Source organism: Procambarus clarkii, chromosome 51 (genome assembly GCF_040958095.1).
Source record: "Procambarus clarkii isolate CNS0578487 chromosome 51, FALCON_Pclarkii_2.0, whole genome shotgun sequence".
NCBI lineage: Eukaryota > Metazoa > Arthropoda > Malacostraca > Decapoda > Cambaridae > Procambarus > Procambarus clarkii.
In genome coordinates, this window is record NC_091200.1 from 13,724,638 (window position 1) to 13,748,297 (window position 23,660).

Here is a 23,660-nt window from a genome sequence, read left to right on the forward strand (position 1 = left end):
GGGTTACTATTCGTCACTGATTGGGGCTCAAGGTACTGTGCAGCTAGATGTCACCTCTCATAGCAGCCAGCTCTGTTCCACCTGGGTACGTTGTCTTCTTGCTAGGTTTTTATTTTTCTAATTGGTTTCTTGCTGGGTGAGGGGTCTGCCTTTTGATTTTAGCCTCACCTTATTGTATCTTGGTGGTCCCCCTGTGAGTGTACATGTCCCGGGGGGAGGGGGGGGCAGCTTTAGCAGTTTTGTTGGTAACTTTGAGCACCAGTTAGCAATACCCTGCCTGGGCTTCCCTTAGCGTGAGTTCTGTCTAAGGACCCTGGGAAAACCCACAGGGGCCCTCGAGTCCAATGGATATGACCCCTGGGTCTCTTCTCGCCTTTGAGGATTTGCCTTGAGAAGTTTGACGGTTGCTCGGTCCCCTTGTCTCCGGGTGACATTCACTGTTTCTGCCTCTGTCATGCTGCCTGCTGGGTTGGTGACACCTTCGACCCAGAGTCCTGCGAGTTTTGTTGCTTGTTTGTGACTCAGTATACCCAGTCCACTGATGCCACTATTTGGGTGCAGGCAGCTCAGGCATTGCATGCTCGCTTTAGGTTGCTGCAGCACACTAGGTTGGTTGCTGACCCAGAAACCCCCAAGACTGCCCCGTTTTTGGTTGTAGGAACTCGGACTTGGGGGTGTTAGTCACTTCAACTTTGGTTCAGTCCACGTCACCTGGTCCTTTCCCTGCTGTGGTTTGTTCTGGTCTTTTCCCCTCCTGTTTCTGGCTCTGAAGCGTATGAGGGCTTCGGAGTCGAGGCAGGGTTTAGTTGGTTTTGAGACTTGACTGGTTGGACAATCGAGGTCAGTAGCCGCTTACAATGTGAGGGCGCGCCGGTGCCAAGTATTATAGTCTTGTGGGTTGGTGGTGTTGTCGTGTCGTTGATCCTTCTCTATGGACAACCCAACCCACAACTCGGTAGAGTGTTTATACTTTACCAGGAGATCACCCTGGGCGTTTCTGGCTCTTGGAGAGGGGCTCAACGTCACACGTTTAGGGGATGCGGCTCCAATACTTAGCCTCGTTGTCACGTGCACACACCCACTCGAGCCGCTGTGACTCCCCACTCTCTCCTTATGTGATATGATCTCCTCAATCCCCTTTGACTTACTAGTATTACCTTCTACCCTGTCCACAGCAGTGATTCTTGGTTCTTTCTCTCTCTCTCTCTCTCTCTCTCTCTCTTCTGTACTATTTCATGGGAAGCCTCACTAGGACAAGGTCAAATACCAGCAAATTTGAATACATTTACTGGACAAAGCACATACACGATACATACACACACATAATAATAATGAATCCTATACTCTATAATATTACAATCAGGTTGCACTCCAACATCATCAGAACTATCATCAGCTTATCAAGTGGTATCCTATCTCCTGGTTCACCACCTGATACTATCTACCTTTTCAAGTAGATCAAGTCTTATACTACACTGTTGCCTTATCAACAAGAGTATATATATATATATATATATATATATATATGTCGTACCTAGTAGCCAGAACTCACTTTTCAGCCTACAATGCAAGGCCCGATTTGCCTAATAAGCCAAGTTTTCCTGAATTAATATATTTTCTATAATTTTTTTCTTATGAAATGATAAAGCTGCCCATTTCATTATGTATGAGGTCAATTTTTATTTATTGGAGTTAAAATTAACGTAGATATATGACCGAACCTAACCAACCCTACCTAACCTAACCTATCTCTATAGGTTTTATATATATATATATATATATATATATATATATATATATATATATCTCTCTCTCTCGTACCTAGTAGCCAGAACTCACTTTTCAGCCTACAATGCAAGGCCCGATTTGCCTAATAAGCCAAGTTTTCCTGAATTAATATATTTTCTATAATTTTTTTCTTATGAAATGATAAAGCTGCCCATTTCATTATGTATGAGGTCAATTTTTATTTATTGGAGTTAAAATTAACGTAGATATATGACCGAACCTAACCAACCCTACCTAACCTAACCTATCTCTATAGGTTTTATATATATATATATATATATATATATATATATATATATATATATATATATATATATATATATATATATATATATATATATATATATATATATATATATATATATATATATATATATATATATATATATATATATATATATATATATATATATATATATATATATATATATATATATATATATATATATATATATATATATATATATATATATATATATATATATATATATATATATATATATATATATATATATATATATATATATATATATATATATATATATATATATATATATATATATATATATATATATATATATATATATATATATATATATATATATATATATATATATATATATATATATATATATATATATATATATATAAACAAACTTGTACAAGGAAAATCAGCATGTGAATGCAATAACATATATCAGTATAAATGTTCCTTGATACACAACAATGATCAATCGATCACTCTATCAGTCCTAGAACACATACATCTGTAGGTAATCCAGCCTACGACTGTAACTCTAAACTTCAGTATAAAACACTCCTTGACATAAGAATGCAAACAGTCACTCACCTCTCACTGCGTCTTGCACGCTAATGACAACCAAACACTATCAACTCCCTATAAGTAATCCACCAGAACTTCCCTTCCACCTCTGGAAGTTCACTACCCTGATATCTTTAGGTTCTTCTGGGCTTAACTACCAGGATCCTCTGCAGCTCCTCCAGGCTGCTATCATGAAGTTTCCTTGAGCAACCACGGTGCTTCACCCTTCTGCTAGGTTCCTCCACAGCTCTCTGGGCTGCTACACCATGAAGTTCTCTCGAGCAACTATGGTGCTTCACCACCTCTACAGAAGCATGTGACACTCCTCTTCACTGCTTCTCCTCACAGCTCGAGGTCCTCTGCTCCACTACCTTGGAGTCTCATCAACTACTTCATCTGTGCTGGCTTCGAAGTTCTCAGCAACTTCTTCCCCAAAGACAAACCACAGATTGTCTAGTCGAGGGCGCTCCTCCCTCTGATGAAGCTTGGTCAGGGCGCTGCCACGGCCCACGATAATGCCTCTGGGCGGTTTAATAAACACTTCTCATCGCCCGGGACTTGAGACCACACGTCCCTAGCTCGATTCCACAGCTGGCACGTCTGCACACTTCTCTTCTCTTCGAGATATATCACTAGGGGTTCCCTTCTGATGGGAGCTCAACGGAGCGCGGCTTTCCCCCTGCGATGTCTGGCCTCAAGTGAGGTCAAAGCCCCTCCAGAAGCGAGCCTCACGCTTCCAGCAAAATGTCCACATCTCCTAGCCAGTCATGTATCTGTTTTCTTCTTCACTGCCCATAATCTTAAATTGTTCATCATATCCAACCAGCTATTTTACATATGTGTTATCACCTCAATATTTGCTAGACCTTCTAATCAGGTCAGGCTTGCTGAATAACTCTCAAGGGGGAGACTCGTTTCTCCTGTAGGCTGAGATCATAACACAAGCTAAGTCCAAATACTGACCTATGGCTTTATTGACCACAAGACTGGTATATAAGGCTCCAGATACCGGTCGATAAAACAGCTGGAATGCTGAATAAGAGGTCGTTAAATCAAGTGAATGCTGAAGTGTCTAACATCCGGGTGGCCAGCCTGTTGCACTTTGTTCCTTTTCTACAGAGGGGACGGTCGTCGCCATTTCATTTCTATGGCTTTATGTACTTCCAAAGTTGGACTTTTTTTTGTGGTCTTGCCGTCTTCCATTGTACGTGGCACTGTTGACATCCTCCCTCCCTCCCTCTGGTTAGCGGTTTTCTTCATTCAAAGAACTGGATGGTGACTTACCCAGGCTGGCTTCCCCTGTCCCCTGGGGGGGGGGGGGAGACATTAATTACATTCATTCCTTCAGAGGCCTTCAGGGAGCCTCTGGGCTCCCTGAAGCCCAGAAAATGGCCTTTCATTACATTCAATGCTGGTTTTTTCTTCAAGCTAGTCCATCATATAATATTGCCCAGTGTTAATTGTTACCAGAAGCCAACTAATGAAAAAAAAAATGATTGGTTTCTAAGTCATTTACTTTCTCAGTAGCCCTAAATAAAAATTTTGTTTCAACACAATAAAGTCGTACATATATTTTCTCATTTATAGGGCTTAAGTGCAACATCTGTGGTATTTTTCTCATCATTGTTGCCGCTGATAAGTGAGGCAGAAAGTCAGACCTTCCTTCAAGAGCATCACCCATCCCTCTTGGCTTTTATCAAAACTCTGAAGGAACAGTCACACTACAAGGTAAGTAAACATGCTTAAATGGTATGAATTTATTTACATATTGTGGTGATCACAGGCTTTGGCCCCTCCTGACTTGAGAGGCCTAACAGTTGAGTGGACAGAGCTTTGGATTCGTAGTCCTGAGATTCTGAGTTCTATCCCCGGTGGAGGAAGAAACAAATGGCAGTTTCTTTCACCCTGATGCCCTTGTTACCTAGCAGTAAATAGGTACCTGTAAGTTAGACAGCTGCTACAGGCTGCTTGCTTCCAGGGGGGGTGTAACAAAAAGTAGGCCTGGTCAAGGACCGGGCCACGGGATGCTAAGCCCCAAAATCATCTCAAGATAACCTCCCACCGTGCCAATATCTATGTAAAGGAATACCTCAGTCACTTAAGAAGAGTGTCCTTCACTCAGTCTCGTATCCTGTAAGGAGTGGAGTAAAACCAGCTGCTCTTAGGTCTCCAATCTCTGCAGGCACTGGCACTGATCGGGGCTCCTAGCTGCTGATTTACCCACCACAAAATTCCGTAGCCTTGATCGCCAATCCAGCTACTACAGTACCTGTACTTCACTTACTGGCAGATAATTACATTTCAGTGGTGAACAGCCTAAGCATAAAGTTTTCTTAATCGTGCTCAATGTTCAAAGCGAGCCTCAAGCAAACAATATAGAGGGTGAAGATGGCAATTAATAAAAACACTATATAAAAGAATATAAACCATTACTGAAAATAATGGTACACTGGCTTAGGACCAAATAATAGAATAGCTGTTACTATGTGGTAACACTATAAAATTCGATGACATTACGGCAACACCGCTCCACAAATACTATCAGACCTCATTAGGCTTTTACTCAGTATTTTCCAGCAAATAAAATGTTACTTTAATTTCACGCATATAATAATTGCCTTAGAATATAATAGATGATATATATAATAATAGATCTCCATATAATAGATCTCCTTTGAAATAACACCCAATTATTCTTGATTAGAAATTTACTAATGTATACTCAACATCCTCCCTTCCATATTCCTTGGGCCCAATTGTGATTGGATATGTAGTCATGTCTGGATAAGTAGTCGAAACAAAAGTACGTAACAATACATTATTGTTTCACTATAGATACTTTAACCCCTGCACTGTGCACCTTTTATAATGACATTCCCGTGGTGTGCTGAAAACAGTATTTTTTCAGTACGTGTACTGTTCTTTTTTCAGTACCAAAAATACTGTTCCCAATATAGTATTTTCTGTGGGGAGCTCCGTCAGCTCCCTGGAGCTATTGGACTGATAGACTGATATTACCTATATTAGTCTGGGTCTTCAGTCGATTGGAGTTCTGCCTACCAGGGACCACGAGCCAGAACCTGGGCCTCCCTCAGAGGCGCAGGGAGCAATGGCCCAGGGAAACCCCCATGATTTTGGGAGTATTTAGTGGAAATTAGTGTACTGGGTCTGCATGCATTTGGGGCTTTCTTTCCTAAGCACCCTGTAAGTACTACCGTTGGGCTCCAGGGTTATCTTCCATGGGACCTAAGGGATCTTACTTCCATAGAGGTTTCTGCTGCTTGGTGGTGACCCTGCCCTTGGGGTCAACTGGGGTTTCAAGGCCTTTGTTTGGCCCCGGGTAGGAAGTGTTTTTGTTGCTGGTTGGGGTTCAAGGTGCTGCGCAGCTCGCCTACCTAGTGGCGGCCGTATTTTTCTGTCCCCTCTGTTTTTGTTGTGCTATTGTGGGGTTTTTCTTTTCTTTTTGTTTTTCTTGCCTGGGGGGGGGGTCTGCCTGGCTTACAATTTGTCTGACCTAGGTTATTTTTAGTAGCCTTCCTCTAGGCCCCCTCCCCCCGTGCCTGCACACTTCACAGGGTTTTGGTTTGCCCTGTTTTTCCCTTGTTGTCGTATTGCTATTACCATTCGGGCTTAACCGGCTTTGCAGCACCATTGCTGGGGTTTCCCGTTGGGATGCTCCCAATAAGGGCCCCTGGAATCTCTTGTTGGTGCTTTGTTGACCAATGGTCATAGTATCTCACTTTACGAGATGGTCCTATCTCGCTGTGTGCGAGTTTGAGGTTTGTTCGTTGCCCTTATCTCAGGGTGACGATCACCTATTTTGCCTCAGTCATGTTGCCTGTTGGGTCGATGACACCTTCGACCCTGGTCTTGCGAGACCTGTTCCCTGCTTGTTCTTCAGTTTACTCATTCTTCTTCGGATGTTCTTAGGGGGTCAGCCGGCATGTGTGTTGCATAGTAGGTATAGGCTGTTGCAAAGTGCTAGGTTGGTTGCTCGGATCTCCCGGGGCTGCCCTGTTCTTGTTTTAGGGACCCGGACCTGGGGGAGTTAAGTCGCTTTGACCTTGGTTCAGTCCAAGCCTTCTGGTCCTTGCCCGGTAGGCGTGGTTCACCCTGCTCCTTTTACCCCCTTCCCTGTGCTGCTAGCCCCTAAACTTCTGAGGCTTTTGAAGTTGGGGCAGGATTTAGATGGTGATGAGACTTGGGCGGCTCTGGGGGCTGCCCCATTCGAGACAGAGATGGAGGCATTCAAGCCTAGTCGTCCGGCCAAGGCTTCTGGGTATTCCCAGTAGGCTGCCTTTCCCTTGGACTCCTTTTCTTCAGGGGTGGAGGGCATGGAGGACGGCTCCTTGGGGCCTGGTTTGGAGTCTCCCGGGGCTGCATTGGTCTATGGGTTTTTGGACCCCCCCACCTTTTAATCCTGGTTGGGGTTTTGGTACCCTTGTCGCAGGGTCTGCTATTACAGGGATCTGCTGTACGAATTTGATTTAAGGTCGGTTCCCCCCCCCTCCCCTGGGTTCGGATCCAGGTTCCTTTGGGTTCTACGGCTCCCTCTTTCTGGAGGTTTTCTTCCTCCTGCATCTCACCTAAGGAGGTTCGGAGGCTCTTGCTGTGTACCTCCTGTGTGACCCGGATTTTGCCTCTGTGATGAATCTGACCTTGTTTGAACTCGGTTTTTCTTCCCCGTATTGGGTTACGAGGTTCCGGAGTATTCCTGGCTGGCAGACTGCCCTTTCTTTTCTCAGGGGTGCGTGGCACGGGTTTTGTCGGACCCGCATGCTTGAATGGCAGGAGGTTACTATTCTTCTACAGGTTTACTAGGGGGCGATTTTGAGCACCTCAATGCATGCCTTTTCTCTCCTGTGCTTCCTCTTAATATTGGCCTTCCACAGCTGCACTCACAGGTTCCCTCCCTTTCGACTGCCCTGGTGGCTAAGGATTTTTTGCACTCGAAGGCATTTGGTCTCAGTCTTGCTCATCAATTTTTCCCTTCTCGAGGTGTCCTTGGACTGTCTTGCGGAGGATGTGGAGGAGTTGAGTGCAAGGCCGTCGTCTGGGGCACTAGCCTCGGCCACCAGAGCAGCAGGTGCTCTCTTGAAGCTGTTTGTGTCGATCCTCTGGGAGGGGGGGTCTTGCTTTTTGCCTCGCCTCGTATGTTGTCGGGCTGTCCTCGCACTCTTCTTGGAATCCGCTTGGGCCCTGGTTCTTAGATTTTTATTGCCCCTTTTGTCTGTAGTTGTTTGTGGAAGGGGCTGTTACTCAGTTTTTGCAAGCGGCCTTGGTTAGTTGCCGTCCTCATTCGGATTTGTTGGTTCTCCGGGGTTGTTCTCGGGTCTCTTGGAAGAGTCGTGTCAGGCTTCCTTTGGAGTTGTTGTCGTCTGGTCGGCGCAGTTCTCGCTCTGCACGTCAGCCGGCCCTTTCTCGGGTCGCCCTATTGACGGGGCATTGGTGGGGAAGCTGGCTCTGTGTGTCCACGCTTGGTCCCACAATTTGTGGGCATTCCGGGTCGTGTCTTCCGGCCTGTGGTGGCATTGGACCGCTCCTCCTCTAGGCTGGTGGGGCAGGCTTTTTCCCTTTTGCTCAGTTGGAATGGGTGCGCTTGGGCATGGTCGAAACAACCTCGTCCCTCAAGTGGGTTTCTCGCTTGTTTCTAATGCCGAAAAAGGACCATGCAGATCTTCGGTGCATTCTGGACTAGGCCCGTCTGAACCGCTGGATTCCTTGACCCTCCTTTCGGATGACCACTCTGTCCCAGGTCCGACTACTTTTGGAGCTGGGTAGTTAGACGGTGTCTCTGGACCTCCGGTATGCTTATTAGTATGTTCCGATTCATCCGCAGTTAAGGGACTGGTTAGGTTTCGTGGTGGGGTGGAGTACTTGCTGCTTTTGTTGCCTTCCATTTGGCCTGAATCTGGCACCTCGCGTTTTCACGCATCTTACTCGGGTCGTGGTGTCCTGTCTGAGTCTGCTAGGGGTTTGGGTTTTGGTGTACCTCGTCGACAGGTTGGTGTGGGCTCCTAGCAAATCTGCTTGTCTGCTCACCAGAGATTTGATTCTTTCCCAGGTCACCGGGTTCGGGTTCCTGGTGAACTGAAGTAGTCCTATTTGGTTCTGTCCCAGGTTCGAACTTGGCTGGGCCTCGTTTGAACTCTTGGACAGCTTCCGTGTCTCTTCCTCCTGCGGCATTGCTGCGGCTGCAGTCTTGCCTTCAGCTGTTCCTGAGGGGGGGTCCCGGGTCACTCGGAGGTTGCTCGAGCAATTGTGGGGGAGTTTGAACTCCGCCATGCTGGTCTACCCGCTGGGTCGGGTCGGGCTTTGGCCGCCTGTTCTGGTTCCTTTGGGGCCATCCAGGAATACTTGTTCAGGGAACTTGGACAAATACCTTTATTCTGCTTCTATAACCGGTGTTTGTGGCCTCCTGGTTGATCACCCACCCTCTCTCAGCACCCCCCAAGATCACACTAACCATACTGGTTTTGTTTATGTTTTGGTGATATACTTTTGTTTTGGTGGAAGGACTCCACCTTCAAGGTGGAGTCCTGGCTCCACCTCTCAGGCTTTCCTGCCCTAGAAAACTCTACCCTCTCTAGGCCTATATCCAATCAATTTGAACTAGGCATTGGTCCTGGCATTCTCTGCCAATGAGGATGTACAAAATCCAAGAGGCGAGTTTTTCTCATGAAAACTGGAAAAAAAGGACTTCTGGCTCAACCCTGAGAGGGGAAGAGTGTAATTCAACTCCCTTTAACTCTCTGTAATTCAACACAGCAGTAAACTACATCCTCGACTGTCCAAGAAGGGGACAGGCAAATGGCACCAATATCCGTGGAGGACAGGGCACGTCAGGAAGGGAAGGAGAAAGGGAAGAAGAGAAAGCGGGGGAGGAAGAAGTAGAGAGGAGAGAATGGTAATTGGAAGTGAGGGAGAGGCCAAGATGAATCTTGTTACAGTCAGCCTGTGCACATAGTTTTAAGAAATTTGTATTTGTATAATATTAGATACTATTTCTTTAGTTTTTACTGTGATGAATTGTTCTAAAATAATTATTGGTTATTGTATACAATACAGATTATAGGTCCCTCCACATGCTCCCATATCCACTAGGCAGTTCCTCCCGACTCTCCCCACACTCTCTCGACACCCCCTACTTTGAAACCACCCCACCCCAACACCACCTATACCATGCGTCTTGAGCCACAGCCATACAGGATTAATAGAGTATGGCCCGATGCTTGACTTCCGTTTCTGTAAAAATCTTGGGTTCCGGATTTCAGTCCGGATATGGACAAGTTGGTAGAAAGTTTTCAGTAAAAATCTCAGGTTCCGGATTTCAGTCCGGATATGGACAAGCTGGTAAAAAGTTATCTGGATTTTATTTAAGCTCTGCCTGTATACTTGTACCTGGACAAACCTCCGAATTATCCAGATTCTATGGACGTACATCCTGATATGGACATAAAACTATCTGGATGTGATTTTGTCCGGATGGCCCCGTTATCCGGTTTAACAGTATTCAGATAATCAAGATAATCTATATAAATAAATCTTTTAAATAAATTTATACAAAACCTATTAACTATTATTACTCCCTGACTTGACAACCTCGGGTTGGAGATTGTTTTAGAAGAGTGGTCTGGTCACTAACTAGCTGAATTATTAGATATGCGGGGGAGAGATACAGAGATTGGAAGCTTAATAAAAATTGCGTTAATCCAAGAACAGATGTCGGGTAAACTGATATTGCAGTGCGAGTACCCACAACGGGTGGTTATCTTGAGGTTATCTTGAAATGATTTTGAGGCTTTAGTGTCCCCGCGGCCCGGTCCTCGACCAGGCCTTCACCCCCAGGAAGCAGCCTGTGACAGCTAACTAACACCCAGGTACCTATTTTACTGCTAGGTAACAGGGGCAAGGGTGAAAGAAACTCTGCCCATTGTTTCTCGCCGGCTTCTGGGATCGAATCCAGGACCACAGGATCACAAGTCCAGCGTGCTGTCCGCTCGGCCGACCTAGTCTCCATTATCTGCGTTACTTTTGAGGGCTTTGTCCAGGACAGTTGAACTTCCAATGATCACTCATCATTACATACGATGGTAACTGCAAACAAATCTCACTGAAAACCTTTTGCATCAATGTGGTCATGCAACTCCAACAATGCTGTGCATCATTTGAAGCACAGCATTGTTGGGTGAAAAAAAATATTATGGGGCCAGACAGGATTGCAGCAAGGGAGTATATTACATGCCACTGTCTAGATGTGCAGGGAACAGCTTTACATAAAGCAGGACAGAGTGCGCCATGTGTGCAGGCACATTGAGAGACATTGCCAAATAGAAAACTTGTACACACACAGTGTTCAAGAGAGAACTTGATAAACACCTCCAAAGGATACCTGATCAACCAGGCTGTGATTCATACATCAGGCTGCGAGCAGCCGTGTCCAGCAGCCTGGTTGACCAGTCCAGCAACGAGGCCAGGCCGAGGACCGGGCCACAGGGACATTGAGCCTCAAAAACATCACAAGGTAACGGTGTAAGGAGTGTGAATAAGCCAACCTTGAGAGTTATGTGAGGAGGCACAAAATGAAGGTGACAGGTTTTCTATAATATAATGTGCCACGAGATATTATGAGCTGACATTTGATCTTTGTTATATTATATGGTATTTACAGACTTGTTTACTTCAGTAAACAGTGTCTTCATATAGAGTTTAAAATTTTATATTTAAAAAATGTGGAAATTGTAGGATATGAATCCCTGTATCACTACCTATAATTCTATTTGTAAATGTCTTTGCATTCAACACAGGTGAAGGGAATTAAAAAGTACCATCTTTTCAGGAGTGTGTCTCATCATGGTATAAAAGTGAGAGTTTCCTCAAGACATGGATAGCTAAAGGTCCCATTCCGTATAATCCAGTCCAGTCTACCCTTGCCCTTCTCAAAAGCTCTCCATCAACCACTCCATTAACAAGTTCCTCAGCATCAACTCCACCTGAACAGGTAAAATCATGAAAACATGTTATAAGATAGTAACAAAGTGTTGTGATATTGTTGAAATATTAAATAATTTTTTCTGGGGGGAGCCCCGAAGCTATCCAGGCTGATATGCTAACGTCAGACTTTTGCATCAGTCATTTGTATGACTGATGCCAAAGTCTGACATTCTTTGGGCCTACTGGAGACCACGAGCCAGAACCTGGCCCCCCTCAGAGAGGCAAGGGGAGCAATGGACTATAGAAGCCCCCGTATGGTTGGAAGCATTCTATGTCTGCCATCGACTGGGTCAGGCACCCAGAAAGGTAAGCGTCTCGAAACAAACCCCTATTCTGGAGAAAATATTGCTACCAAAAGCCGAACAAGTGGATAGAACTCCCCAAACAAAGACGAGCAAACTAGTATGATGTCACCCGTTGTTGCGCCGCCGTCTGTGCAGTTTCCACCCTTCCTGGAAGGAGGAAGGGGAAAGGGGGAGTCAGCCTCAAGAACTACACCCCAGTTCTTGAGGCTGATGCTATAGGCAGCGGTTGTGTGCTCTGGCTCCAAACTTTTGCGGCGCTGTGCCGTGTGTGTGGCAGCTGTTCTCCAGAGGTGCGAGAGCCAGGAGTTACTCTTCAGTACTCGGGCTGCATGTGCCTAGGGTTACCTTCCCTAGGTGCCCTGTAAGTACAGTACTGCCCTTGGAGCTTGGGGGTTACCTTCCACAGGTTCCTTGGGATCTGCCTCTGTGGGTCCATTTAACTGCTCGGTTTTTTGGCTGCCCTTTGGGTACCTTGGTGTTTTGTCTCCCTAGTTTACCTAGGGAGATGTTAAGGAGGGGGGAGGAAGAGGAGAGGTGTTACTGTTTGGAAGGGGAGTCCCCTTCCATTATAACATCAGGCAGTGATGACTTCTCTGGGGTACACACACTCCTACGTTTTGCCTACATACCACTAGGACTTGGTTGTGATTCACTGCTTGTCTGTCTCGCTAAAAACCTATCCATAGACTTTTGTTTTGCCATACATTTTAATTTTTGTCTGTAGTGAGGCATCACAGTGTCATTAAAAAGGTTAAGGCAATGGCCTACTGCACTGTGATTTGGGTGAGTCGTTTTTGCAAACATTTGCACTTCTTCTCATGCTGCACACATTTTCTTAATTAATGAGGAAGGGACATTCTGTACTGTTTCGTCCTCCCCTGAAGAAATTTCCTCAGCTGTCTCTTGTTGCTGCTCCTTGTGAAGCTCTTCGGTGGTCTGTTCTTCGCTGAGTTCCTCCGGCAGCTCGCAGCACACAGCGCTCACAACACTATGAATGCCACTTCTTTTTCTAAATTTCTCAAACCATCCCCTGCTTGCCGTAAACTCTTTCGTATCTGCATCACTCGTTCCAGGGGTTTTCTTTAAAAGGTCTTCATGCAATTTCCTTGCTCTTTCACAAATGATGGCCTCTGAAACTCTATCACCCGCTAACTCCTTGCTGTGTATCCAAATTAATAATAACTGTTCAACATCCTCAAGTATTTGTGTTCTATGTTTCGTGATTATTGATACACGATTTGCCATTTTAACACTCATAATATCCTTTTTCTTAGCAAGTATGGTGGATATCGTTGACTGAGATTTGTTGTACTGCCTAACTAGTTCAGCAACCCGCACACCATCTTCATATTTACGAATGATCTCTTGTTTTTGCTCTATGGTCATCCTTACATGTGTTTTCATATGTTGAACCTTACCACTGACTTTCTTGGGACTCATGGCATGATATATAAGAATCAGTTTTATGTTCAAATAACAAAAAATCACAAAAATAAAATAGAATTTCTTATAAGCATGATCGTCACTAAGCGTGTAAACTGTTTACCAGAAGTCACTCTGGTAAACTGAGGCAGGTTGGCCTGTGTGACCGGGAACCATGAGCTCGGTTGACCCGAACGTGTATCAACAAATATCATTAGTCGAAGGCACTATCGTAAGTCGAGTTGCATTTTCCAGTCAAATTTTTATCGTAACTCAGAATTATCGTAAGTTGGGGCAGTAGTAAGTCGAGGTGCCACTGTACCCTGTTAATGTTCCGGGTGCTTCTCGGGTTTGTGTAGTAGTGGGTCGCAGGTTGCAGCCAGTTATCTCGACTTGAGTTGAGGAGTGAGTGCCAGCTGCCTCCCGGTTAAGTCCCTCTTTTCCTTTATCTTTGGTTAGGTAGCTCCAGAGAATCGAAGGGGCTCTCCACAGAAAACCAGCGTTGAATGTAATGAAATGCCATTTTCTGGGCGAGACCCAGAGGCTCTCCCTCTGGTCGGCGTTTGTTTATATTCAGTTACTGAAATGGGATTGGGTAGCAGGCACAGGGGCCTGGGGCTTCCCCTGTGGGTGGGAGTTGTGCAGACAGCGGTGCGGTGGCTGTTGTGATGTCATGCTTGTTTACTTGTTGTCTGATTGGGTAGTTCTGCTTGCTCGTTCTGCTTCTGGTTTGCAATTTTTAACCAGCTGTAGTTTGTTTTGGGATTCCTACCTTTCTGGGTGCCTGACCTGGTAGATGGCAGATATAGACTGCTTCCAACCACGCAAGGGTGTCTATAGGCCATTGCACCTCGTGCCTCTAGGGGGCCAGGTTCTGTCTCATGGTCCCCAGTAGACTTAGAACTCAATCAATTGACTGTTGCTATGGTTTAATATAAACACATCTGCCCGGTATAGCTCGTGGGAGACTCCCGGGTCATCCCCCAGAAAATGGTGTTTCATTACATTCAATGCTGGTTTTATTTTTTCTTGCAGAATAAGTCAGCACGTGCAGCAGTATCAAGAGAACAGTTAATAGAAGCTCAGTCAGCTTGGATACATCCTTCTGCCAACACACTGCGGACACCCAATCCAGCTCCTGTGCTTCCTGTCGAAGGAGAAACCAACATTCTTATTACTTCCGCTCTTCCCTACGTTAATAATGTACCTCATCTTGGAAATATTATTGGTTGCGTCCTTTCAGCCGACTGCTTTGCTAGGTTTTGTCGTTTGCGAGGTGATAATGTTTTATATATTTGTGGGACAGATGAATATGGCACAGCAACGGAAAACAAAGCTATTGCAGAAGGACTCACACCACAACAAATTTGTGATAAATACCACGTCATCCATGCTGATGTTTACAAATGGTTTAATATCAGCTTTGATTATTTTGGGCGTACAACAACAGAACAGCAAACAAAGATTGCTCAGGATATTTTCACAAAGCTAGATAATAATGGCAAAATCTTTAAAGAGTCGGTGGAACAGCTTTATTGCAAGAAATGTGAACGATTTCTAGCCGACAGATTTGTAGAGGGTATATGTCCTCATCCAGGCTGTGGATATGAAGATGCTAGAGGTGATCAGTGTGATGGCTGTGGGAAGTTAATTAATGCCATGGAGCTTGTAAAACCTCGATGTAAGCTCTGTTCTAGTCTACCTGAAGTTAAGTCTTCTAACCATCTTTTTTTGGACTTGCCATCAATTGAGCCTGACTTAAGTTCGTGGTTGGCAACAACTTCCAAGCAGTGGACAAATAATGCAAAAGTTATCTGTGACTCTTGGATAAGAGATGGGCTCAAAACTCGGTGCATCACTCGTGATTTGAAGTGGGGTACTCCAGTTCCCAAAGATGGCTTCAGGGATAAAGTATTCTACGTTTGGTTTGATGCTCCTATCGGTTATTTAAGCATTACTGCCTGTTATACTGATCAATGGGAGAAATGGTGGAAGAACCCCAGTCATGTGCAGTACTATGAATTTATGGCTAAGGACAATGTTCCATTCCATGGTGTTGTGTTCCCTTCAACCCAGTTGGGAAGTGGTGACAATTGGACTATAGTCAATAATCTGATTGCTACTGAATATCTCAACTATGAGGATGGCAAATTCTCAAAGAGTCGAGGTGTGGGCGTGTTTGGTGACCAAGTCATGGACACTGGGATTCCTAGTGATGTTTGGAGATTTTATCTTTTGTATCTTAGACCAGAGGTTCATGACACGGCTTTTTCTTGGGTTGATCTGCAAACGAAGAACAACAGTGAACTTCTCAATAACTTGGGAAACTTTGTCCATCGATCACTGTCTTTTGTGTTCAAATTTTTTGGATCGGCCATTCCAGCAGCCAAACCTACTGAACCAGATTTTCGGGTTATGGTTGCAGTTAATCAAGAGCTCCAGTTGTATGCAACAGCTCTAGGAAATAATCGTCAACGAGATGGGTTAAGGCATATCTTATCTATAACAAGGATTGGGAACCAATACATTCAGGAACATGAACCCTACAAACTTATTAAGCCTGATAGATCAGCAGAAGACAGGGAACGTGGAGCCACAGTGACTGCTATTGCAGCCAACATTGTAGCTCTTGTATCTGTAATTTTGAGTCCTTACATGCCGAACACTGCAGAACACATCCAAGTTTTTCTGAATAAGCCTCCACAATTACAGGGACTTCCTAGTTTATTTACACAATTTCTTTCTACTGGGCATGTCATCCAAGAACCAAAACCCCTCATCACTCCCATTGATGATGAAATGATTCAGAAACTAGCTAAGAAATTTGCTGGTCAGGCTGTGCCAGAAAAGAAGCCGGTTAATCCAGCAGAAGTATGCCGTCTGGAGAGCCTTGTCCAAGAGCAGGTAAGAGAATGTAAAATTCTGAATGTTGATAGCAAAGCTTTTTGATAACTTAGTTTACGTTATTGTTTAAACAATGTATTACTAGGCATACAAACTGATATCATGAATGAGGGTTTAGAGAGACCCTCACAGTGCATCAAACTTTCATATTGTTTGTTACTTTTTATTATTATTTTGTCACAATTTTCATTAGTGCAATTCACATGTGAAATAGTGTTAATTTGTTAAATCAATTTTTTGGAATTTGTTTGCATTCATTGGCACAACCAGTCCTAATTTTGTTTATTGGGGGGAGACAGTCTATTACAATCAGCACTATCCAGATAGTGATTTTTCCAGTTTGTCCAACATTCTTGTTAGAGCGAGATACTTTGCATAATTATTAGTGTTGTAATAATTAGATCCTGTTCTTTATTAGTGTTCTGTAATTCCTTTCCACATAATTTGTCAGTTGTGTGTGGTCTATTTTCTCCAATTCCACATTCCATAACATGGCATTTATTCACATTGAATTCAAATTACTACTTGACGCTCAAAGCACTTATTTTATCTAGATCAGTTTAAATTCATTATAATCGTTTGTGACACCTATCTTCCCCAGTAACTTAGCATCATGTGCAAACATGTTCATATAATTCTGTGTTCCTTTTGGTTGATCGTTTATGTAGAAGATTAACATTACTGGTGCAAGAACTGAATCCTGTGGTACTCCGCTAGTAACACTCATCCTGTCAGATACATCTGTCTGTCAGTTAGTAAATTTTTCATCCATGTCAGAAGTCTCCCTGTCACTCCCTCCAGCATGTTCCAGTTTCCAGAACAGCCTTTTCTGTGGGAAGCTCCTACGGCTCCCTGGAGCTTATCGGGCTAATGTATGTTATATTAGACTGGGACTTTAGCTAAGGAGTTCAGACATTCCAGGGACCAGCGCCAGAACCTGGCCCCTTCAGAGAGGTTTCAGGGAGCAATGGCCCTGGAAAACCCCCTTGTGGTTGGGGTTTTCCTTAACTGCCATCAACCAGGGTTAGCACCCAGAAATGTAGGCATAACAAAACAAACCCCACATAGTAAAAAACTAAAACAAAAAACCAAACAGAGAGATAGAAACTCCCTACAATCTCAAGGAAACAAGCAAACATCACACTTCGCTGCTGCGCCGATCGTCCGCGCAGCCCTCCCTGCCCTGAGAGGGGGGAGGGAGGGAGCCCCGGACCTACCACGCCGGCTGCCTAGCATAAGTTCGTAAGCTAATGTCAACCGGGATAGACGCTTCTCTGGCCTCGAGTTTCCTAGGCGGTGTTTGCCTTGTGTGGCGTTCACTGCTGTGTGTTGTGTTGTGCGGTGGCCAGGAGCACCTCATCTGTGCTGGAGCTGCATGCACTTAGGGGCTTCCTTCCCTAAGCTCCCTGTGAGTACTGCCTCTGCGTGACAGGGTTATCTTCCCTGGGGTGTTCGGGAACCATTCCCATAGAGGTTCTTGCTGCTCAGCATTTGCCTCGCCCTTGGGGCCAGCTGGGGCTTGGGGCTCTTGTTTGGCCCTGGGAAGTGACTGGTATTGTGCTGGTTAGGGCGTCAAGGTGTTGCGCAACCTGCCACCTAAGCGGCAACTGGTTCCTGTTGCCTATGGAGACAGTGTACTTTTGTGGGGGTTTTCTTTTGTTTATATTTTCATTTGCCTGGTGGGGGTCTGCCTAGTGTGGCTATAGTTCCACTGGTAGTGTTTGGTGGCCCTCCGCTAGGCCCCCGTGATTGTACACGTCGCAGGGGTTTTCAGTGTTGTCCCAATACCCCCTTGTTATTTTTGGGTGTTTAACAGGTTAGCAACACCTTGCCCGGGCTTCCCGTAGTTGTTACCCCTACAGGCCCTGGAAACCCCTGTCGGGGCTCGGTGGACCATTGAATGTGCCTTCCGGGTTCCAACCTGTCTTGTACGGGATCGTTGGTTGCTGTGCCCATGTCTCCGGGTGACAGTGATCACTTTTACCTCCGTCATGATGCCTGTTGGGTCACTGACACCTTGACCCGGAGTCTTGCGAGAGAGATTCTCTGCTTGTTCTCCAGTACTCTCTTGATATTATTACTGTTCAGAGTACAGGCGGCATCCGTGTTGTAAGCTAGGTTAGGTTGCTGCAACACGCTAGGTTAGTTTCCCACTCGGATGCCCCGGGGCTGCCCTGTTTTGGTTAGGTGCTGTTCGCTCCTTTCCCTCCCTGTTCCCGGCTCCGGACCGTCTGCGGGTTTCGGGGTCGGGGCAGGGTTCAGTTGGGGCCGAGACTCGAGCAGTTTTCGGGGGCTGCACCGTTCGAGTTGGGGACGGAGGTTTTCGAGCCTATTCCTCCTGCCAAGGCTTCTGGGTCTTACCAGCGGCCCTTTCTTGCTGCCTTTCCCATGGACTCTTCCTTTTCCCGGGCGGAGGGCTTGGAGGACGGCTTTGCCCCGGGGCCTTTGTTGCTGGTTCCCGGGGCTGTGGGGAATGCCTGCTAGCAGTTCTGGGGCGGTTTGCTCCTGCCTGGATTTTCTGCTTCTGGGCGGAGTTTTTCGCCTATCCAGTCTGCTTGCTTCCCACTTTTGCTGGCGTGTTTTCGTATCTTTTGCGTCGGTCACAGCCCTCTGTTCTGGTGGCCATTTTCTTCTGCCGGTTTCTCGGCGTGGCCACCAGGGCGGCCTTGCGGTTTGTTTACATGCGCCTGGGTGTGTGAGCGAGCGTCTTGGGTGAGTTTTTCACCTTTTTCAGGGTTTTTTATTCTCCTGTTGTCGTTTCTTTGCTTTTCTGGTGTTTTCTGCCCGTTTCCTGTTCCTCTGGGAACGTTTGAGTGTTGATTTTACACAGGGTTTTCCGTTTTTGTCTGTTTTGGGTCTGGGCCCTTGGGTTTGGGCTCAGTGTCCCTGTCTGTTAAGCTTGCTCCCACACCTTGTCCCTCGGTTTCGGTCTGTTTTGACCGTTTTCCTGGGGGTTCTGTCTGGGGGCTGTGCTTTGCCTTTCTGTGGTGTATCTCTGCCGGCAAATGTGGTGGTTTGGGCTTTCCCTGGTTCGATTCTGCATTCCTTTGGGTTCTTTGGTTTCGTTCTGGAGGTTTCTTCCTCTTGGGCCCCCCTTTGTGGGCTTAGGGGGCTTTGTTGCCTCGTGTGTGACCGGGTTCTACCTTCTGGGGTTCCGGGGTCTTTCTGGCTTGCAGACTGATCTTTTTGGGTCTTGGCACGTGTTGTGGTCTTGCTGGGACTTTGGGGTTTTGTTGTTGAGGTGGGCCTTTTGATGCAGTTTTGTGCCTTCTTCGCCTGGCCGGCGTGGTGCTCTCTGTCCACTGGTCAGCGGCTTGTAATATTCTTTTCGTGTGTGTGTGTGTGTACACCTGTGCATGTACATTGTGTACACTGTGTGTGTGCACATGTGTATGTGCATACGCACGTGTGTGTAACATACCTGTGTATATAAATAATATATATGTATATATGTGTATGTATACATTTTCTTTCGAAAGGGGCTCTGTTCCCTTCCGTTTTTCTTCCCTTCTCTGTTGACGGGGCGCTGGGGGAGCAGCTTGCTTTGCTGACTCTTGCATGGTCCCGTAGTTAATGGGCGCTTTTGGTTGTCTTTCGGCCTCTGGTGGCGGCGGTGGACAGCTTCCCCCCCCCTTTGGGGGGGGGTTCAGGGCTAGCGGGGTGGGCTTCTTCCCCTGCACTTCGTCATGTCATTTTAGTGGGTGCATTGGACATGGTCGATCCGCCGCATCCTTCTGGGGTTCCCCTCTGCTCTATGCAGACATGGGCCTGTCGAATCTGCGGTTCTTCTGGACTTCTTCAGTCTGCGCCCTGGATTCTATTCCCTCATCGGAAGACTGTTGTCTCCTGACCGGCTTCTGTTGGGGCTAGGTGCCTGGAGGGTGGCCCTGGACCTCTAGGTCAATTCTTAGCACGTTCCTCTCCAGTTTTCTGGGACTGGCACAGTTGGTGGTGGGGCGTCAGGCTTACCGTTTTTGTTGCCTTCCCTTTTTTGTAATTGGCACTTGGTGTATTTACGCATTTTTACCGGATCTTTGTGCCCTGTCTGAGTATGCTTGGGATTCGGTGTCTGGCCTACCTCGATGACTAGCTGGTGTGGGCTCCCAGTCGGTTCGCTTGTCTGCTTGCCAGGGGTATGGTTCTTTCCAGATCGTCGGGTTTGGTTTCCTGGTGATCTGGAGGCCGTTCCATCTATTTCCGTCCCGGGTTCGGACCTGGCTGGGTCTTGTTTAGGGCTCTTGGGCTGCTCCTTGTCTTTCCCTCCAGAAGTGTTGCCTTTGGCTGTTCATGAGGGGGGTCCCGGGTTGCTCGGCAGTTGCTCGAGCAGTTGCTCGGGAGTCTGAACTTCGACGTGCTGGTCTGCCCGCGGGGTCGGGTTTAGCTTCGGCATCTGTTTGGTTCTTTCAGAGACTCCCCTTCGGCCTCTCTTGCAATCGTTGGGTTCGTTCCTCCTGGATCTTGTGTTGGTGCTGCGTCACCAGCTTCCTCTTTGGGGTTTTTGGGGTTCCGTGCCTTGACATCTCCCCGAGCCTTCGCTCGATGTGTTCACAGACGGGTCATCTCTCGGCTGGGGCTTTGTGACCAGTGCTCACCAGGTCGGCCGGGGGTGGTAGGGTCTGTCCGTCCGTCGGGCTAACAGCACGGTTCGGGAGTTCATGGCTGTCTGGTTTGTGCTTCGGAGGGTTAGGGTCACTCGGTGCTCTACCATTCAGCTCCATTCGGACTGTTCTCTGGAGGCTCTTTGCCGGAACCACAGGGTTTCTCTTAGGTGTTTGACCTTTGGGGTCAGTCCCTTAGAGTGGCTCGTTTGCTGGATTCTCGGGGTTTGGCTAACCATGAGGTTCATGTCCGGGGTGTGTCCTGCGTCCTGGCAGACAGCTGTCTCAGTTCATTCCTCTGTTCGCGGATTGGCCAGTCATCGCCGACTCGTTTCGTTGGCTCTGCCAGACGTATGGACTCCTGGCCATGGACGTCTTCGAGTCTGCGTGGTCTAGGTATTGCCCATTCTATGTGGCGCCCTTACCTGCCTGCGAGGCGTTCATGGTGGATGCCTTTCGGCAGGACTGATCGAGATGGGGGTACCTGTTTCTCTTCTCCCAGTCCACCTGTTGCTTTGGGTTCTGGTTCGGTTGGAGCCCATTCCCACAAGAGTAGTCCTTATGGTCCCTTGGTGGCAGGCCCAGCTTTATTTTCAGACGCTGCTTGATAGGTGTCCGAACCCGGGTGCATTTTTCCGCGGCTCTGCCTCTTTCGGCAGGTCAGACTGGTCCTGTTCGTGACTGGTTCGGCCTTCTCCTCGGCTCTTCGCATCTGGTATTTTGAAACGGGTATCACCATCTCTGTGGTGATCAGGTGGCTTTGTTGACGGTGTCCCACCTACGAGCTTCGACTTGGTGACAGTATGACGTTCCTGGTGTTTCTATGCACTTTTTCTTGCTCTTCATAGGTTGTCTTCTCTTTTACATCGGGTTTTCTTGTCCTTTCTTGGGTTTTCAGGACTACAGTTTTTTATGTTTCTTACTGTCGCCTCGTTTTGTGCAGCGCTGGTGGAGCCGCTCCGGCTTGCGTTCTAGGTGGACGTCACATCTGCCCCGTTTCGTACGCTTTATCGTGTTTTGTTTCACCTCCGGCCTGCTCATGCATCGCCTGAACTGTCCTGGTCCTTGATCAGGGTGCCTTCTTATCTTCTCCTCAGTTTGTGGTAGCCCCTTCGTTTCAGGTTTCTGCTCTTTGGTACTGGTGGTAGGTTTGTACATTTGCAGCCTTTCTCCGTCCTTCTGGCGACGGTTGAGACGGCTGCTTTCCAGAGGGGTTCTTAGGTTATTGATGCTTGATTGGTTCGGCTGGGGGTGCGTCCTGTGTTGTCCGGTTGAGCTTTTTTGCCGTTACCTGCGTACCGTGTTTGGGGATGCGCTTTGGGTTGATCCGGTTCCCTTCGTTGATCCGGTTGATCCGGTTCCCCTCGTGTTTGGGGATGCGCTTTGGGTTGATCCGGTTCCCCTCGTTCCCTGTTTCAGGGCTCGGGGTCTCCCAGGTCGTCCACAGAGTTTTTAAGTCTTCCAGCCTGCGGTCTGTTCTTGTGCCCGTGCTGTTTGGACGTTTGCAGCTTTTGCTGCTGTGTTGGTGACGTCTAGGGCTCATTTCAGGTGCAAGGATTTGAGGGTTGCACAGGTTCTTGGCCCCCCCATTCTTTATGCGCGTCTGCTCCTGTGCGTTCTTGTTGCCTTGGGTCGCAGGTTGCAGCCTGTTGTTTCGGCTTCGCGTTGCGGAGTTTGTGGCAGCCGCCTCCCGGGTCAGCCCTTTCTTTTCCTTCTCCTTGGGTATGAAACTCCAGGGAGCCGTAGGGGCTCCCCACAGAAAACCAGCGTTGAATGTAATGAAACACCATTTTCTGGGTGAGCCCCCGGAGGCTTCCTGGCAACCCTCCCTCCCACCGGTCGGCGTTTTTTTCGCATTGGTTGAAGCTTAGCTTCCGAACTGATGCTAGGCAGCCGGTGTGGTAGGTCCGGGGCTCCCCCCCTCCCCCTCTCGGTGCGGGGAGGGCTGCGCGGATGATCGGCACTGCAGTAAAGTGTGATGTTTGCTTGTTTCCTTGGGATTGTAGGGAGTTTCTACCTCTGTTCGTTTTTTTTTTGTTTTAGTTTTTTACCATGTGCGGTTTGTTTTGTTAAGCTTTCTGGGTGCTAACCCTGGTCGATGGCAGTTAATTAAAACCCCAACCACAAGGGGGTTTTCCAGGGTCATTGCTCCCTGAAACCTCTCTGAAGGGGCCAGGTTCTGGCACTGGTCCCTGGTAGGTCTGAACTCCTTAGGTAATGTCCCGGTCTAATATAACATACATTAGCTCGATAAGCTCCAGGGAGCCTCCGGGGCTCACCCAGAAAATGGCGTTTCATTACATTCAACGCTGGTTTTTTATGTCCAGATAGACACAATGAACCCAGCCACCTTTTCCTGTAGTATCTCTGTGGCTCTATCAAAAACTAAACAGATTTGTTACACAGGATCTTCCTGTTCAAAAACCATACTGTTTGTCCATTATTATGTCATTACTCCTTAGGTGTTCAACTCATTAGGCTGTGGAATGCTGAAAGCAAAACTGCCACAGCTCTCCACCTGTTGCACAGGTTCAAATACCTCCAAGTTTTTCACAGATTAAGGAGCAAATCAAGAAGAAGATACTCCCAACTATTAAAAGAGCCACAGAGGCAAAGTAGGGGAAGAAAGATCCACTGCGATATGGTATAAACAAGCCACTAGGTACTACTCTTTGAAGCCTGACAAAAAGATATCCAGAGACATTGCAGTAGCCATACACAGACTCAGACTTGGTTACAAGTGCTGCTGGGAGGTAATAAACCCAGTAGTTAAAGTGTGTCATATCTGTGCAACAGATGAAGAGTCACTGCTATTGCACTACTTAC

At 46.8% G+C, this 23,660-nt stretch overlaps 1 protein-coding gene across 2 annotated transcripts in view; it reads left to right on the top strand.

The window, feature by feature from the left end:
• Nucleotides 1-23,660, top strand: part of MetRS (methionyl-tRNA synthetase 1) — a 118,169-nt gene that overhangs the window by 42,595 nt on the left and 51,914 nt on the right. For both annotated transcript variants that reach the window (XM_045769157.2, XM_069304035.1), the window contains 3 exons: nt 4,199-4,339; nt 11,451-11,612; nt 14,368-16,236. In XM_045769157.2, coding sequence (XP_045625113.2) covers nt 4,199-4,339; nt 11,451-11,612; nt 14,368-16,236 — 2,172 coding nt within the window. The remainder of the gene's footprint in view (nt 1-4,198; nt 4,340-11,450; nt 11,613-14,367; nt 16,237-23,660) is intronic.